Source organism: Equus quagga, chromosome 6 (assembly GCF_021613505.1).
Source record: "Equus quagga isolate Etosha38 chromosome 6, UCLA_HA_Equagga_1.0, whole genome shotgun sequence".
Lineage (NCBI taxonomy): Eukaryota > Metazoa > Chordata > Mammalia > Perissodactyla > Equidae > Equus > Equus quagga.
The window spans coordinates 105,558,880-105,576,647 of record NC_060272.1 but is presented as its reverse complement, the minus strand read 5'-3'; the positions used below and the strand labels follow the sequence as shown (position 1 = coordinate 105,576,647).

The following is a 17,768-nucleotide window of genomic DNA, read 5'->3' as shown; positions in this document are numbered from 1 at the left end:
AAATCGGAATGTGTGAACTTAACTGCTGTGCCACCTGGCTGGCCCTGCTTTTGGTTTTAAATGACTAAAAACCCAATTAAAAATTGCTTAAGCAAAAGGTTACTTTGACTAATGTATCTGAAACGCTGAAAAGTAGATTCAAGTTCTCCAGCACAAATGGATTCCAGAGTGCAGGCAACTGTCATTGGCTCCTGGTCTCTCTCTATCCCTCAGCCCAGCTCCATTCTTTTTTTTTTTTTTTTTTTTTTAAAAAGATTTTATTTTTTCCTTTTTCTCCCCAAAGCCCCCCGGTACATAGTTGTGTATTCTTCGTTGTGGGTTCCTCTAGTTGTGGCATGTGGGACGCTGCCTCAGCGTGGTCTGATGAGCAGTGCCATGTCCGCGCCCAGGATACGAACCAAGGAAACACTGGGCCGCCTGCAGCGGAGCGCACGAACTTAACCACTCGGCCACGGGGCCAGCCCCCCCCAGCTCCATTCTTAAATCAACTTTTCCTTCATGGCAGCAATGTGGTTACCAGCAAATCCAGATTTATAGACTCATAGCTCCATGTCTACTTCTCCTTTGTGACAGTTTGAACAAAAGTCTTGACTTTCGTCGGGTCAGAGGCTTAACTGTGGGTCCATCGCCAAGGCCAGGGTGATAAGATGCTCTGATTGGCTGGGACTGAGCCACATGCCAACCTTTAGAACTAAGGACAGAGTCAAGACCCTCCAAACCACAAGAAGCGAGAGAGGGGAAGAGGTGCTTCCCAGAAGAAAATCTGGTGCTGTTACCAGAAGAAGAGTAACTATTTCCTGGGTAGAACAAACAGGAGATGGCCACCGTAGTTGTCTTGAGTGATCTGCTCTTCCTTCCTATACAGGCTTCCATAGCTCCAATTCTTATGCAAACCAGTAATGTCTAGATCTACAGTGGTGCACCCAGGGATGCTCCATGGGTTCCTTTACAGAATCACAGGCTTTCCCTTACTTCTTACAAAAGAGGCACAATCTGAAGCTTGATTTCTTTTAAGGATTGTGCACCCATTTCTACCTCTTCTTTATAGTAAAAAAAATGTATTTTCACAAATATAAAAGGTATATAACTATATCACATGTAAAATATAAGCCACATTACTTTGCTGGAGTTTAAACCCAAAAGAGACATAATGAGCTAAGCATCTTTACAGATACCACTTTACACTGTGGTATGTCTGCATTTTGCTGATGGAGAAAATTGTCAAAAACAACCAAGCCTAAGGTCCTGCTGTATATAAGGGATGTATAAGAAATGAAACAAAGGTGGAATTTGTTCCTAGATACACATCCTTCTCCTACCAGGCACTCCTACCAGGCCATTCCAGCCACACTCTTATACTGTGTGTGACTCAGCACCACATGTGGCTTAGGTGACATCCTTGGACCCTTCTTTTGTTTTATAGGTCTCAGGGTTATGTACATCTCTCATCAGGTTGGCATACCCCTGGTTGTTAATTCTGGTAGAGCATAATACATTAATATACCCAAAAGTTGCTTAATTGTCAAACAGCAGAATAGGATTTTCCATTCCTCTTATCTCCTTCTTCTTCTTCCTTTTCTTTCATTTTTGGTCTTTTTAAAGCAAGGAAGCTTTTAATGTGGATGAGTGAATTTGTTTTTGGTACAATAGAATGAAGAAGCAAAGATTTTTATTAAAGTCAAATATCGGAGTTATGCAATGAGACAGTGCGTTCATCTCAGCAAGAGAAAGGAGTGCTTGCGTTGGAGAAGCTCCCCTCTGTTGAATCTGAGAGACCAGTGCTAACCTCTGCAAGAGAACCTGGGGCTGTGCCCCCATCCTTCTCAGACAGATCCAGGACACTGGTGGGGAGAGGAGATGTGTGGAGGAGGAGGAGAGACAAAAGACCCAGGTGAACTAGAGGAGAGGCCACAAGAAGAAAAGAGACCAGAGAGGGAAGGTTTTCCTGGATGCTTCTCCAAGCTAGGCTCTGCGTGGAGAATGTAGAGAAGCTAATGTGGTGGTAAATGGATGCCTCTTTCTCTGGACTCTGGGTATGTTTAGGAGGACATAATAGTAAGATTGTTTTCCCTTTGGACTGTATTTGCAGGAATTTCCCCCATATTGCGTGTACTATGGTGGAGAAGGAGGGGAGGGGGTAAGGAGTACACTGGAAATTTAAGTGAAGAGGAAAAAACACACATGGAGTCCACCTTATGCGCTCATAAAGAGGCCAGAAGTTAAGTTGGAAAATAAAACCCACATGTGATGAAAACAATGGAAATTATCACTAGCTTCCAAATCAACAGATTCGTTTCCTGATCCATCACCCCCCAACAATGTATCTTAGGAGACCCAGAGAGACGCCAGCTCCCATCTGCTTTAATTATTTTATGATGCATTTCAGAAAGAGATTTGAGATTTCTAAGAATTAGAAAGATGGTCCAGCCAGAAAGTTTTTAAAACCCCGGCGGTGGGCTTTTTGCCCGCAGCTCTCCGTCTGCCCGAGGAATAGTGCCTGTTTGCACCACACTGATCGTGGCTGCTGGGTTTTAATTGGCATGGAACACGCAAAGTAAATGGCACAGACAGGGCATCTCTGAGGGCTGAGGTTGTATGCAACAAATAGAGAGCAGTTTTCAACCTCAGTCACTGCCAGGTAGAGAGTATCTTTGCCCTTGGGGTTTTCTCTTTCACCTACTTGGCGAGGATTCTAGAACAGCTAGCTTAGTAGTATCCAACCCTGGTTGCACATTAGAGTCACCTGTCGAGCTTTGGAAGCAAACAAGCAGTACGGCTAAACCCCTAGATCAAAGAAATCGCAACTGGAGGGATGCAGTCCAGACATCAGCAATTTTTAAAAGCTTCCCAGGAGATTCTAAAGATGGACCAGGGGGTGTCCTTCTGGGCTCTGTGGGAAATTCTCTGTCTGTCTCTCTCTGTCTCTGTCCCTCTTGTCCCCTCCCTTCTCCCCGTCTCCCTCCTCCTTCCCGCTAATAAAAACTTTTGTGACAATGACTTATTTCCCCAAGAATATTTCCACTCTCCTAAATACTGGAAAGCTTGTTTAAACTTGCAGTGTTCTGTTTCCGAGCATTTTCTAGGATTGTAGGAGCCTTGTTTTCAGTATGGATACTTATAAAATGACATGCGGCACTGTTCAGCTTTACCTGTTGGCCAGCCAGGCTGCGGCCCTTGGTGGAAGAAGGTTAGAAAACAAGTAATCAAGCCAGAGAAACTGAGGCTGATGACTTTTCATTTCTCTGTTATCCTCATTGGCAACCATGCCCACACATAGGGTTATTAAGGACACCAAGTCCCCAATTCATTCATTAAAGATAGATAGGTAGGTAGATAGATAATTTTTAGTCCTAACAATATGCCAGGTCAGTGCTAAGTATATACTGATGAATAAGAAAATACTTTTGCTTTTAAATGTGTAAAACTTAAATATTTAACGTAACACAAGGTTTTAAAATTTTAAATGGGAATATTTGAGCTAAGTCTTAAAAGATTGAGTGGGAATTAACAGGGCAGAAGGGGGCAAGGGGCATTCTAGATAGAAAGGAAAACAAGTGAAGACTAAGAGGTGAGAGATAGTACAGGCCCTTCAGGATCTGTCAGCTGCTCAGTGAGGCTTGCGTTTCACTTGCAGGTTGAGGACTGGCTGTTGACATAACATGATTAGGCCTCCCAAGAGGGCATTTGAAGCTTTGATTTCTGATTTAGAGCCTTACTCTGACTGGTCCTTCCATCAAAATCTAACTGCACCATTCATTTTTTTAATGTTTATTCTGTGCTGTTGTTTTTTTCTCTCCTCCCTGCAGGTTGGTGGGCGTGGGGTTGGGGGAGGGTGGAGGCTGATGAATCTGATTCAGAGGCCATACAACACACACACACACACACCCTTCTTAGGGACGCCTCTTTTCAAGCTCAGGATAAAGGCTTTCAGTCTCTCATGATGGGTCCCCAAGACTTTCTGGAGTTGGGCCTGGGAATTTGAATTTTTAACAAGCTCCCCCAAGTAATCCCTCAGCACAGTCAGACTGGGAACCACTACCCTAGTCCTCAGTGCTGGTCCGAGAAGGTGAGGTTCAGAGAATTTTAGCCAACACTTATATAGTAGTAACAAAATGTCAAAGACTGCTGAAAGTGCTTGTATTAACTCATTTAACCCTTACTATAACCCTAAAAAGTCAGCTTATAATTATTCTTATTTTAGAGATAAGGAAACTGAGGCACAGAGGTCAAATGATTTGCCCAAGGCACACAGCTAGTCCATGGCAGAGCTTGAATAATGCTACTCTTAATCCACATCCTAGACCTCCCCTCTAAATAGATAGTCAAGACCATTAGCCAAGCTGACCTGGAGTACCTGCTGTGCTCCATGCCTGGTCTGACATGCAGCAGGTACATAAAGGTAAGACATGCCAGAGGTGTGCTGGTAAATGTTTTACTTCTGGCTCATGGAGGAGATACAGCGTGATCCGTAGTGTTTGCCAGTTTCTGTGGTCCAGATGTCCGTGACCCCGGGATTGGGAAGAAATGTGCACAATGCACTCTGACAAGCCAGCTCCACTTCACCACTGGACACAGCCCTCACTCACTTGTGACTCTCTGCCTCGTGTCGGCCACTGCAGCAAATGCCATCCTGAAGGTGCAGGCCGGTGGCTACAGAAGAGCAGACAAGGGAAATCTATTTCCTAAAACTACAGGCGTATAGAGAGGCTTTGGAGATCTAAAGTCACACTCTGGGATGGGATAATGAGAAGGCAGAGGAATTGGGTTTCAGGACGTGGACAGCGTGTCACAGAGCAGGCAGCCATGTTGGGACATCAGGTCAAGAGTGGGAGCCCAAAGAGCTTCCTATCTCCAAATATCCTTCTGAGTAATCTACCCACAAGTAATTTCCTTCACTCAACTGCTTCCCCCCTCCCCTCTCCCCTCCCCAGGTCAAGTGCAGGTCTGAAGATTCTCTAGAGAGAATTTCCTCCTCTGCTACTCCCTGTAGACCAGTTGCCCTTCGTATATTCTCGCACTCGCTCCAGGGCTAACATAGAGGACCTGTGAGGCAGCCTCGCAGCACGTCACAGCTGTGAGGGACTTGGGAACTCAGGTGCAGGACAAGATAATGGTGATTCTTTGTGCTGTCTACTTCAGGTACCAGCAGTGCTTCTACGGGGTCAACCTGTCCAGTCTCCGGGGTGCTGCAGTGGAGGAATACTTCAGACAGCCCATAGTAGTAAGTGTGTTCTCTTTACAGTCTCTCTCCCCTTGTGTTTATCTATTGATTCACTCACTCACTCGCTCACTCATGCACCTGGCATGCGTTGTGCTGCCAGGCTCTGTGCTAAGCCATTATGGAAGAGAAGAAAGAGCTCCTTCGAGCACTATGTGTTCAGGTCTTCCAGCTCTGATCTCCCAATCAATTAAGAAAATTCTCAGAGAATGATATTGTTGAAAGCAAGGAGATTTTCTAACTGCCTTTCAATAAGTAACTTCTAATTCTCCCACTGCCCTGACCTGCCCCATGCATATACTCAGCCCTCATAATTGGTCAATAATCCATATCCTGCCATTGATTCTACTGGCCCAAGGCATAATAGAAGAGGAAGTTTTGTATAATAAATAGCTTAGAACAGGAGCTTTGCTGTCAAACATATTTCAGTTTCACTTGTGGCCCCATCTAGCTCTGTAACCATGGACAACTTTAAGTTTGCATTCTCTGAAACTTGTTCAGTTGTAAGTAGAAGAAAACCCAACTCAAACTGGCTTAAGCTAAAATGGAATTACTGCCCCTCAAAAATTGCAAAGCCTGGAGATACAGCTTGTTTCATGGACCTGTTGCAAGAGTTCAGACAATGTCACCACGATCTGATTTTTCTATTCTCATCACTTGTCTCTGTTTTCTCTGATTTAACTCTGTTGCTAGACAAGATCTCCCCTCATGGTAGCAAGACGGCTGCAGAAGCTCCAGCCTTGGAGTCTTACAACTCCAAGTTCCACAAGAGAGCCTGTCTTTTCCCAATAACTTAGGCAAAACTCAAGAATTTGTTTAGATAGAGCCTGATTGTCCACCTGAGTCATGTGCCATCTGTGAACCAATCATTGTCTTCAGGGAAAAAGTAATGCTCTGATTGGCCAAAATGGAGTCACCTGCCATACTTAGAGCTGAGCATGGACTAAGTTTCTATGGAACTTCTTGGAATGTAGAGAAGAGGTAAATTCTGGATGATTAAAAAAACACCAAATGCCTACTCCCAAGCTATTGTGAGGATTAAATGATATAACCTAGCAAAGCACTCAGCATGTAGTGAAGCACAGAGTGCTTAGTGCTTGGCATATAGTAAGCACTAAATAACATTATCTTTTTATTATTCATATTATTCTCTTTAAGCGCATACCTTCTATCTTGTAACTCTTACAGACTTAAAATTTCAGGAGGAAAGCTAAACTGCAATCCTGCTTGAGTTCAGTTTATCCTAACAGAAAGATAACATCTTTGTGCTTTCTTTTTCCCAAGGACACATTTGACATTCGGATTTTGATGGCTCGGACAGTCAAGTACACAGTAAACTTTATGGATGCAGAAGAAGCAGATCTCCACAGGTTTGTACAAATCAGTGTCGCTCTTGGTTGTTAAAATCTTCTCTCCACCTCTCCCCTCCCCAGAACTTCAGTGCAGAGTTTTCTGGCTCACTCAGAGCAGAGATTTGGGGTGTGAATCTCACGCAGGAATGGTGCATCCATACTAGTTTCATGTATTGCAAAATGAGGATAATGATGGCTCCTTCATAGGATTGTTTTAAGAATTGAATGATAAAAATGAAAGAGTAATAGCTTGTATTTATATAGCCAGGCAGTGTTCTGAGCCCTTTACAGGCAGTGACTCATTTAATCCTCACAACAACCCATGCAAATGATACTAGTGTTATCCCCATTTTACCAATGACAATTATGAGGCAGAGTGGAGCAATGAGTTGCAAAAGGTCACAGAAGTACTAAGTGTTGTAGAACCAGGATTGGAACCATTCCATGGGCTCCAGAGTCTGGGCTTTTTAACCCCTCCCCCAGGCAGTGCCCATAATACTGACACGAAAAGCTACCACTTGTGAAGTGCTTCCTGCATACCAGGTACTGTGCTAAGAGTTTTGCAGGCACTGGCTCCTTTTCAAAGAGGTCACTCAATAAATGTTAATTTTTGCCCCCTTTCCCTCCAGGTGAAGAGCCTCTGAAATGAGGACTCATTTCTCAGATGGTGATGTGAATCCTCTTTGGGTGACTTTTCACAAGTATTTTACCCTTTTTCTTCTTTCTTCTGAGATCAATATTCATAATTTTTCTCTGGGTAAGAAATTTAAGACCCAGTCAGGTTGTAATCTGCCTGGACTCGTGAGGAAGCAAGGGTCAGACTTTAGAAGGGGCAGCTGGCTCACTCAAACCATCAGCCATCTTGAGATCACGATGGACAAAGGGTACTGTGTCCATCAGCATAGGCTAGAACATGCTGCGTTAACAAGAGGAAACCTCAGTGGCTTCTGATAACTTGGGTGTCTTACTCTCCTACACTATTAATCCATTGTGCACCAGCTTTAGCTCTGCATCACCCACCCCAGCAATCAGGCTGGTGCAGCAGCCTCTATCTGGTCTGTCTATTCCTCAGTGATAATTTTGGTTGCTAAGGAAAGAGAAGGTGTATGGCAAAGTACGTATTGGCAATAAAATCTCCTGCCTGGAATGACACAACTCACCTCTGTTTGCATTTACTTGGTTATCACGTGACAGTGCCTGAGCTCCAGTGAGTAGATAAATGCAATCCTACTGTTTGCTTGGGGCGAGAGAATGGGTGTTTGGGAACAACTCTAATAACTACCACAAGCCTGGACAAAATTGACTTTCATTGGCTTTATTTGCTGCCCTGGGCTACCTCCTGAGTCCCAGGGAATTTTTTGAAAATTGTGTCTATGTTAGCTTTCCAGAGATGTCATCCATTCTTTTGTGCATTGATTTAGCGAATGTTGATTGAGAACCTCCTATGATGCCAGGTACTATGCTGGTACAAAAAGTCGTTTTGTAAAGTCTACCCTTGAGGAGCTCGTAGTCCATTGAGGGAAATGCAAAAAATGGGAAGAATAATTACAATGCAGTACCAACAAATTCAAAGTGACAAGTACAATGGAAAACTCTCAAAATGCTCTGACTGCTGCAGGGTAGAAGAAGTTAGGCCTTTGGGGGCATCATCAATGCAAATATACAACCTCCTTTGCAAATCTCTAGAGCAGTCCCTACAATAAGTCTCCTTGGAGTGACACGGCCCCAGCGATGGACCAATAATGTCCTCTTTTAATTGTGAAACACTTTAAAGTTTGCAAAGCACTCTCATATACATTTTTCCCCATTTGACCTGCACAGAACCTTGTGAGGGAAGCAAGAGAGATTTTTGCCACCCTTCAACAAATGAGGAAACTGAGGTTCAGAGAATTTCAGTGACTTTCCAAGCTTCCCCAGATAGTTCAGGTCCAGCATCTAGATTTTGTTATATCTTTTCCAACGTTCTTTCTGTTCGCACTTATTCTGCATCTGGCATAAACCATAGCCACTTCTGCGTGACTCTGCCTGGTGCCTGGTGAGAAGTTAAATTGCCTCCCGGAAAAATAAATGAACTATGACAGTGACTTCCTGAGCCTCATGTTCCCCCTTGTGGTGCTCTTCACTTTTTGGAAGGCTGAACGGCCTTTCCCTCCTGCACAGCTGCGCAGGGGAGCTGCCACAGCCCATGTTTTGGCTCCTCTGGGGATGGTTGTCCCCTGTGTCCTGGCTCGTCCTCCTCTTCAGTAATTGAACCCAGTTCCGGAGGCTGCACTCGCTCTGTGGCGTTCTGGGTCACTGCGGCACGGTGGTGTGGCCCTTGCGGAGTTTTGTCAAGAAGCACCATTCTCAAATGCACGGTGTCACCCAAGCATCCATCACCCACAGAGAGAACCTTGCTGCCAAAGCAAAAGCGCTTAAGAGAAAAAGAAAATATTCTGTGAATGTTCCCACTGTTCTCACAAATGTGTCTAGGATGCCTGTCAACAAAAAGATGATTCCAAGCGTTTCTCCTTTCTCTCTTTTATTTCCTTGCAGAGTAGAAATCCCCTTTGTGTTTCAGATGGCACAGTCTGGCCTCGTCCACGGCCTGGCCTTCTGGTTTGACGTGGCCTTTGTTGGATCTCTGTATGTATCATCCCCCTTCTCTGTCTGCTCTATCCCAGGCTATCCTCTACTGTTCGTAATGCTAACTTTAGAGATTTTAACAATTAATTTCCACAACAATAATACTTGTTTCTTCAGTTTTCAAGAAAATAAGCACTGATGTTAATGTTGCTTCTAGATTTTAGGATGAAGTGAAAATGAGATGGTTTTCCATAACGTCGTATCAAGTCTGACCAAAATACTGTGGAACCTCTTAAGCCAATTGGATTGGGATTTGCAGGCGTGAAAGAGGGCACAGAGGGTCTTTATCGACCCTCTTGTTCTTTTCCAGGATAGGCAGGGGGCCCCCAAACCCCTGCTTTGGCTTCCATCACACCTGGTTATAGAACCTCTTGTGTCTAGATAATACCTTGAATCATACTTTCCCCTCTGTGCTTCGCAGCCTTCAGTTTCACAGTCTAGAATCCTTTAAGATCAAGCTGTCGTGTGTTACTAATACGAATTGCAACATTAGGTAGATTCTCCCTGTGTGAACTCATTTTCCCCCTACTGCAAAGATTTCAAAGTTGCAGGGAAAAGAGGAGAGAGACCACCTACAAGTCAGCTTGGTGTCCCTTGTAAGGGCTGTACCACTCCCACGACCCCCACATCTCTGCTGTCCTCCTGACTTCCCTGCTCCCTGGCATTCTCCTGTGTCCCACTAGCAAAGGGAGTTGATCTGGATCACGTGATGAGGCAAAGGGAAAACTTTTCTAGTACGCTCTCCTCCACTCCTTATAAAAACATCCAGGCTCATCATTGCACCTGCTGAGAAAGAAGTGCCTGTGGGTCTCTGATAAAGCTCAAGGGGCTTGGGGGGCTCAGGGGTGGAGGGGATCCCTGGAAGCTTTGTCTGGGCTGACAGTCAGAGAGAGCACAAATGAGGTGCAGGTCATTCCTATTCCGCATAGCGTATTTGTTCAAAGAATCTGCACTTTCCTCCGGTAATATCCCAAGGACGTGAACTTGTTTCTGCAGGGCTAAGGGAGATAAACTTGAAGTGGCCTGCTTCAAGGGGGAAATTTCTTTGAAGTTAAATGCTTTATCTTAAAAGTTGTAGAAAATTTGTATTCTACTCCATAATATAGCTGAGTATATTTTGATATAAAAGTGGTTTATATTACCTAGTACTTAAATTATGTAAAATTTCCCCCCAAAATCTTCAAGTCAGAATTAACCCTCTAGGAATTCGCCCTATCCTTGATGGACACCTTACTCCCTACAAGCCAACAACCACCGCCTAACCCCCAGGACAGGTGACCTCGGCATTCAAAGCACAGCAAGACGTTCTCACTTCTTCATAGGAAATGAAGAACCTCAACTTAGACACGCCCTCTGCTCCCCCCCGACCCCAATGCAGGACGTCCAAGCTAGAAGGACAGTAGAGGCTGTCTGCTCCAGTAGTTTCCTTGCTTCCAGAAGCCTGGTCAGGACCCCTGAACAGATTGTCCTGAGACAGTAATAGGCCAACTCCAGCCTACTCCCCTTGCCTGACTTTTCAAACAAATCAATTCCCACTTTAAATCTGTTACCTATTGTGCTTCTGATGAGCTTTGACTCAGAAATACGTGTTGACAGAGTGGCCAAGTCCATGGGTTTGAAGCCTGAATCTCCAGTCATCCTCTGTGTGACATTGAGCAAGTCCTTTAACCTTTCTGGGCTTACTTCATAGGGTTGTTGTATAGACTTAATGGACTAATATACATAAAGCTGTTAGTATAGTACCCAGCACATCATAACCACTCAATAAATTGAGCTGTCATCTTCAAAGGGTTCCATGAGTTAAAAACAATGAAACCGCTTATCAACCTAAGTGCCCAGTCCAATTTATTCATATGGGCCTGGAACACAACTGGCTTTTGACTCTCTTCTTGCCCCACAGGGTAACAGTTTGGCTGTCAACAGCCCCAACAGAGCCTCTGACTCACTGGTATCAGGTGCGGTGCCTTCTTCAGACCCCTCTCTTTGCCAAGGAAGGAGAGACCCTCTCGGGGAAAGTGCTGTTTGTAGCCAATAAACGGTAAGCAGGACAGTGCTTACTGGGCCCTGAGGGATGGAAGCAGGAGGCAGCTGGCAGGCCCTGGGGACTTCAGCACCTAGGAATGGACAGCGGGCTTTACAGAGGCCTGGCTGAGCTTGCACAGGTCAGAGCCTGCAGGACCAATGTCACCCTTGCACTGAGGGTGGCAAGAAAGAGGAGCTTCAGATAACTCAAGGGCAGCCTTCTCCACCTGACCACGGAGGAAGGAAGGAAATGCATCAGCTCCTGGGAGCACTGGCCACAGGCTTGAGTTATCAAGTGCTTTAAATCCTATGGCAGCTTCCTGGCCGTACCTAGATCTGTCTAGCCACACACTCCCAAATTTAGCACAATAAAATCGATGCATACTGCAGGGGGAAAAGCACTGTAGGGGTGGGGTACGGTGTCAGGCAGGACTGGTTGCTGGTAATGGATTTCACGAGGTCTCTACAGCGATTATTTTGATTTATCTCATTTTTTAAATGCTCTATTTTCTTTCATCTTGTTGGAGCTTCTCCTGGGTGACTTAGAGGAGAAAGGAGTAGCAGAGTGCTTCAAGGACTCTCAGGACATTCAGGGTGCTCAGAGGTCATCTCAGTCAACTTTTTTCCCTCCCTACCTCCCACCCTTCCTGGGGTCTGTGCTTGAACACTCCAGTGACAGAGAGCTCACCACCTCACAAATCAACCCTTCCATTTTTAAAGTCATTATTTCTTTAATGACAAAAAGTTAACATGCTTACATAGAAATTCAAAACCACAAAAGTGTCTAGAATTTACCCACACTCCCACCCCTCACCCCACTCCCCAGATGTGACCCATTGGTCCATATCTTTTGGGTGATTTTCTGTGCATTTACCAACAAATAACATCATTGTGGGGTATTTTGTTGTTGTTTTACAAGAAGATTACACTAGCAGTCTTCAACTTAAATTTTCACTTAGTAATAAGTCCTGGATCTGTACAAATAGATCTGCTTTGTTCTTTTTAATAGATGCATAGTCAAGAGCATGGATATACTATAACGTCTTTTTATTTTTGAGGAAGATTAGCCCTGACATAACATCTGTCACCAATCCTTCTCTTTTTGCTGAGGAAGACTTGCCCTGAGCTAACATCCGTGCCCATCTTCCTCTACTTTATATGTGGGACGCCTGCCACAGCATGGTTTGACAAGCGTTGTGTAGGTCAACACCCGGGATCCAGACTGTCGAACCCTGGGCTGCCGGAGCGGAACATGTAAACTTAACTGCTGCACCACTGGGCCGGCCCCTATAATGTCTTTTTAAAAACCCCTGATTGACTGATATTTAGGTTGCTTCCAAGTCTTTTTTCCATTGCAAAAAATTCTGCAATACACATCCTTGAACATATAGCTTTCATGGTGACATGAATATTTCCAAAAGAGTTACCTAGAAATGGAAATGCCAGATCAAAAGGTGTGTACATGTTACAGTGTGATAGATGGCACCTTTCTCAATGGTTGCGCCAGTTTCCACCCACCCCAGCAATCAATGAGCATGCTCATTTCTCCACATCTTTCCCTAAACTGGATGTTATCAGTCTCCATGGTTTTGCCAATCTTATAGACCCAAAAATAATTTTTAAAAGTTGCAGCCGGTTATTTTTGTTTGTATTTCTTTAATTATTGATAAGATTAAGTAACTTTTCATATGATCTTGGGCTATTAATGTCTTCTTCTTGAGACATCTCAAACTATTAGAAAGTTATTGTCATTGTTGATCCTGTAACTTACTTCCTGTAAATTCTGCTCATTGATTTTAGTTGTGTTTCTGAATTCAAAAGAAATAGGTCTGTTCCAACCTCCAAATGACAGTGCAAACATTTGGAGAGTTCTACCTAATAACCTCCCTGTCTCCTGGTCTTCAGGGTAACATCCTCCACTCCTCCCTCCTTTAAGAGTGATTTTGAAGTAGTTTGAAATTCTAAGTGCTCTCCTCCAGAAATGGGTTATAAATGTTCCCTTTAAAATATTTCTCCAAAACTAACTGTGTTCTGATAAGTGCTGGGTCCAGAGCAACAGTGACCACTGCTGTTTTGAGTAGCATACTTATAATAATGTAATTAAAGTTTAAATTAAGTTTGGGGGACATTTTACTTGAGTGTTTAGTCAATTAAAACCAAAAAGTGTATTTTCACATGATCTGGTTTTAAGTCATATTTCTCCCTTTTCCTAGTGAGCAGCTAATTGTTGTGGGCTTTGGTTCCACTCTTTGTATTTATCCCACTCATGCATTTATCATGCTGGTTTAGATCCTTACTAGAGCCAATGGATTATTTAATTTATTTTTGAAAGTTATTTTGTGTAGCATATAAGTGATTCCTACCATTATGTATTGCTTGCAAATTTAAGAGGAACATTTTTTTTTTAAGATTGGCACCTGAGCTAACAACTGTTGCCAGTCTTCTTTTTTTTTCTTTCTGCTTTTTCTCCCCTAAGTACCCCTAGTACATAGTTGCATATTCTAGTTGTGGGTCCCTCTAGTTGTGGCATGTGGGACGCCTCCTCAACATGGCCTGACGAGTGATGCCATGTCCGCACCCAGGATCTGAACCAGCGAAACCCTGGGCCGCCACAGCGGAGTGCGAGAACTTAACCACTCAGCCACAGGGCCGGCCCAATAGGCAAATTTTTATTTTGAAATTGTTAAGCGGAAAGAGGCCAAGGATGTAATCTCCCCTTCAAAATTTGCATAGCCTGATCTACACCCTTTGAATTCCGTAATGGAAATAGCTGAGAATCAGCTCACCTCTACCCCAGCCCACATTCCTTCATCCAGGCCAGAAGGAAATAGGAGAAAACCTTTATGTAATGTGATCTCCAGATGAGCTTAACTGCTGGCTTCACCCCCGTAGCCTGGCCCAATAATCCTGTCGAAAGAGGAAATGACACTTTGGTCATAGCTCTCACTTTTTAGTAAAACTGTGCTAGATCTCTAGTTATTACAAGTTTCTGTCTCCTTAAAGGGTTATTTAATTTTTTAATAGATAATATAGTTATGCCATTCACAATAAAAAGCTTTACAATATAAAATCTTCCTTTTAGTGCTGGACCCCATTCATGCCCCTCCTCTTCGATCATGTAGCCCCTGTTGCTGTTTCTTGCATATTCTCTCAGAGTTTCTTTTGTGTGTGTTTGTTTGGGTTTTTTAGGGTTTTCTTGAGGAAGATTAGCCCTGAGCTAATATCTGCTGCCAATCCTCCTCTTTTTGCTGAGGAAGACTGGCCCTGAGCTAACATCCATGCCCATCTTCCTCTACTTTATATGTGGGACGCCTGCCACAGCATGGCCTGACAAGCAGTGCCATGTCTGCACCTGGGATCTGAACTGGTGAACCCTGGGCCGCCAAAGCAGAACGTGTGAACTGAACCGCTGCACCACCGGGCCGGCCCCCCATTACTTTTTTCTATTTCTATTTCTTGGGTTCCTGGTCTCTGAAATGTGCTAAGTGAGGAGGGATCCACCATGCACTTCAGAGAAGAAGTGCAAAGAGGCGCAATTGAGCTAGTGGCAGTGCATGTCAGAAAGTGCTCGCAAAAATACACTACCTGAGGGTGAGGAGCATTTTCTGAAATGCAAAAGTTTTTTTCCTTGTTTGTAACATCTTGTTCAGGACTTGGGGTGAACAAGGCTATTGGGCAGAAATGCTCTTGGAACTGGAACATGCAGAACCACCTAAAGAATCACGAGAGGAGCCACATTTGCAGGAAGCAATGGCACTCTGTGGCAGCACAGGAGAGAGAGCGTGAGTTATATTTTGGGGTATCCTAGGGTGTAATTATTAGGTGAGTGAATTTAAATCATCTTATTCTTCCATTACTTTCTTCTATTTCTGTTTCTTGGGTTTCATCCTTATCAGGCGTATTTGTCTACCCTCCTTTCCTTCCCCTAATAGGTAAGAAGGAAGCAAACCATTCACCTCACATACCCACCTCATGACTCCCAGGCCTCCTACAGCTCTCTGCACCTTTATTATGGCACCAATGTTGTATTGCTGTTATTTGCCTGTACATGAGCTTCCCCCAAAGCGGGCCTGAGTCCTTTTCCATGGTGTGTCCCTCCTCACTTAATACATTTCAGAGACTGGGCAGTGCTGGGGAGTGACTGACTGAACGAAGGAGTCATAAGCTGATGATCTCCCGATTATTAGGAACTTAGTCTGGCACAGTTGAAAGAAGACACTAGGATATCACGGGCCTGCAATACTTTGCAGGAGGAAGAAAGGGTGGGAGGGAAGAAGGAAGTTCTTTGTCTTCGTAGACCAGCAGCCTTGGGTAGCGGAGGGAGAGCAGGTTTTGGAGTCTGATGAATCCTAGTTCTGTCTGGTCTCTTCTCCATCCTGGTTGGTACTCGAGTGATCTTGGGCATGTTCATGAATCTCGCTAGCACCCGAGTTTCCCCACCTCATCATCTGTAAAGTAGAACTTACAGTAATTTTCTCACTAGGCTTTTGTAAATATTAAAGGAGAGAACATAGTATAGTCATGAAGACATAGTGGGTCCACAGTAAATCTTAGTTCCATTGCCTCTTCCCTTATTTTCTTTCTTACTTTCATTGTATCTCATCAGATATTTTGTTTGAAAATTAGTTTTCCTTGGAATTTTCTGCAAACTTCAACGTTTCCTGAACATGAGTGTTTTCGCGCTATTTTTTCAGTAAGATACAACATCTCTGTTCTGCCCTGAATATGATCTCCTCCTCCTTTATTGTCAAATATTCTTTTACACTCTGACCTCCTGGGAGAACTCCTTCTGCAACCACACTGGTGTGACAATGACTGCCCTTTTCTTCCCCGCCAGGACCATTTATGATTGTATTGTTAGCATTTTATTTTTGACAGCCTCCCATCATTCTTGAGCTGTCATTCATTTTATTGCTCTGGACAATAAAATAGGACTTATCTTTTTTGTGAACTTTATGAAATTGATATCCCTAGAGTTCACAGACGTGGTCTCCAAAGTTTTTTGATCATGTGCACCTATGAGTAAAAACACTTTAGGTATGTGCCCCCCAAATATACTAATATTTCTCTTTTAATTCTGTGAATATACGACAGCAATAATAGAAAGCACAAAACTAAGTGCTGTCTCTATAGATAGATACGTATGTATATCTATATATATACACACACGCACAGACATGTCTCTGTGTATATATACATATATAGAAATTCATAGCGTGTATATTTTATAAGACACAAAAATAGAAATAAAAAGAATCAATAGAAAAAAATAAATATAGGCTGATTGTTGGCTGTAGCTCAGCCACTTATCCTGTGCCAAAATGACTTGAAATATAATTTTAAATTTTTTGAATGCCTATGAAGGCCTGTTCTACCCAGGTTTGCCAGAGAACTTGGTTTGCAGAGAATCTGATGAGCTTTGTGGTTTATAAAACCAGAGAAAATGCTGACCAAAGCATTAAAGCTTTGGAAGCTTCCAGTGCTGCTCCTAATGGTGGTCATTAAACTGCTCTACCTTGGCCCTCACCTAAGATGAACCCCTCCCCAGCTATGTCTTCAGATAGCTGCATCCAAAGGAATTATAAGGAGAAACTATTGTGCACGATGAGGGCCAGGGGAGTAAGAGTATGTGCTGGTGCAGCTTTAAGTGACATTTCTTCGTTCTATGCGTCACTCAGTCTTCTAGCTCTGACCCATGTGTCCATCTCATGGTTGGTATTTCCTCAGTGACGTTGTACCACATTATTTAAGGTGTAATCAGAGTCTTACTGAACCATCCCACCTTAGCAAAACCTAAGGAACTAGTGGACACAAGAGGTATCTTAACTCTTAGCTGGTGATTAGAATCCAGCATTTACCTAGTGGATTCACTAGTGATGTATTTGGTAAACAACTGTATTAGTTTCCTAGGGTCGTTGGAACAAATTACCACAAACCAAATGGCTTAAAACAATAAAAATTGATTCTCTCACAATTCTGGAGGCTAGAAGTGTGAAATTAAGGTGTCAGCAGGGCCACTCTCCCTCTGAAGGCTCCAGGGAAGAAGCTTCCTTTCGTCTTTCAGCTTCCGATGTGTCTGGCAATCCTTGGTGTTTCTTGAGCTGCATCACTCAGTCTCTGCCTCTGTCTTCACTTCGCCTTCTTCCCTGTGTGTCTCTCTGTGTGTCCTCTCCTCTTCTTATAAGGACACCAGTCATTGGATTTGGGGCCCACTTCAACCTGGTATGACCTCGTTAAACTTCATTACATGTGCAAAGACCCTATTTCCTAAGAAGACCACATTCCCAGGTATCAGCGTTGGGACTTAAGCATATATTTTGGCAGGAGACAATTCAATGCATTATAACAACTAATTGAAAAAATTTAAAATAATGGTTCAGTATTTTCTTCCACACTCCAGTGTATCATCCCACATCCTCTCTGGGGCACACTCAAACCTCTTTGAAGAACACTGGTCTAGAGTCCACGCTTGCTGAGGTTCTCATTCCTTCTTTTACCTATCAGTAGATGACTTGGGCCATTTTTCCCCAACCTTCCTGCTACTTCTGCTT

At 43.6% G+C, this 17,768-nt stretch overlaps 1 protein-coding gene across 8 annotated transcripts in view; it reads left to right on the top strand.

Annotated features, from left to right (window-relative positions):
• The window catches only part of LOC124240600 (histone-arginine methyltransferase CARM1-like), a 249,880-nt gene that overhangs the window by 222,985 nt on the left and 9,127 nt on the right, over positions 1–17,768 (top strand). For 5 of the 8 annotated variants that reach the window (XR_006888951.1, XM_046663692.1, XM_046663688.1 and 2 more), the window contains exons 8-11: positions 5,140–5,221; positions 6,503–6,588; positions 9,106–9,195; positions 11,096–11,233. Coding sequence is in view for 7 of the 8 variants with exons in the window: in XM_046663692.1 (XP_046519648.1) it covers positions 5,140–5,221; positions 6,503–6,588; positions 9,106–9,195; positions 11,096–11,233 (396 nt within the window). In the remaining variant the exon portion in view is untranslated. Of the gene's footprint in view, positions 1–5,139; positions 5,222–6,502; positions 6,589–9,105; positions 9,196–11,095; positions 11,234–14,867; positions 15,290–17,768 lie in introns of those variants that run through there. The other 3 variants (XM_046663687.1, XM_046663691.1, XM_046663693.1) reach the window with 3 other exon arrangements.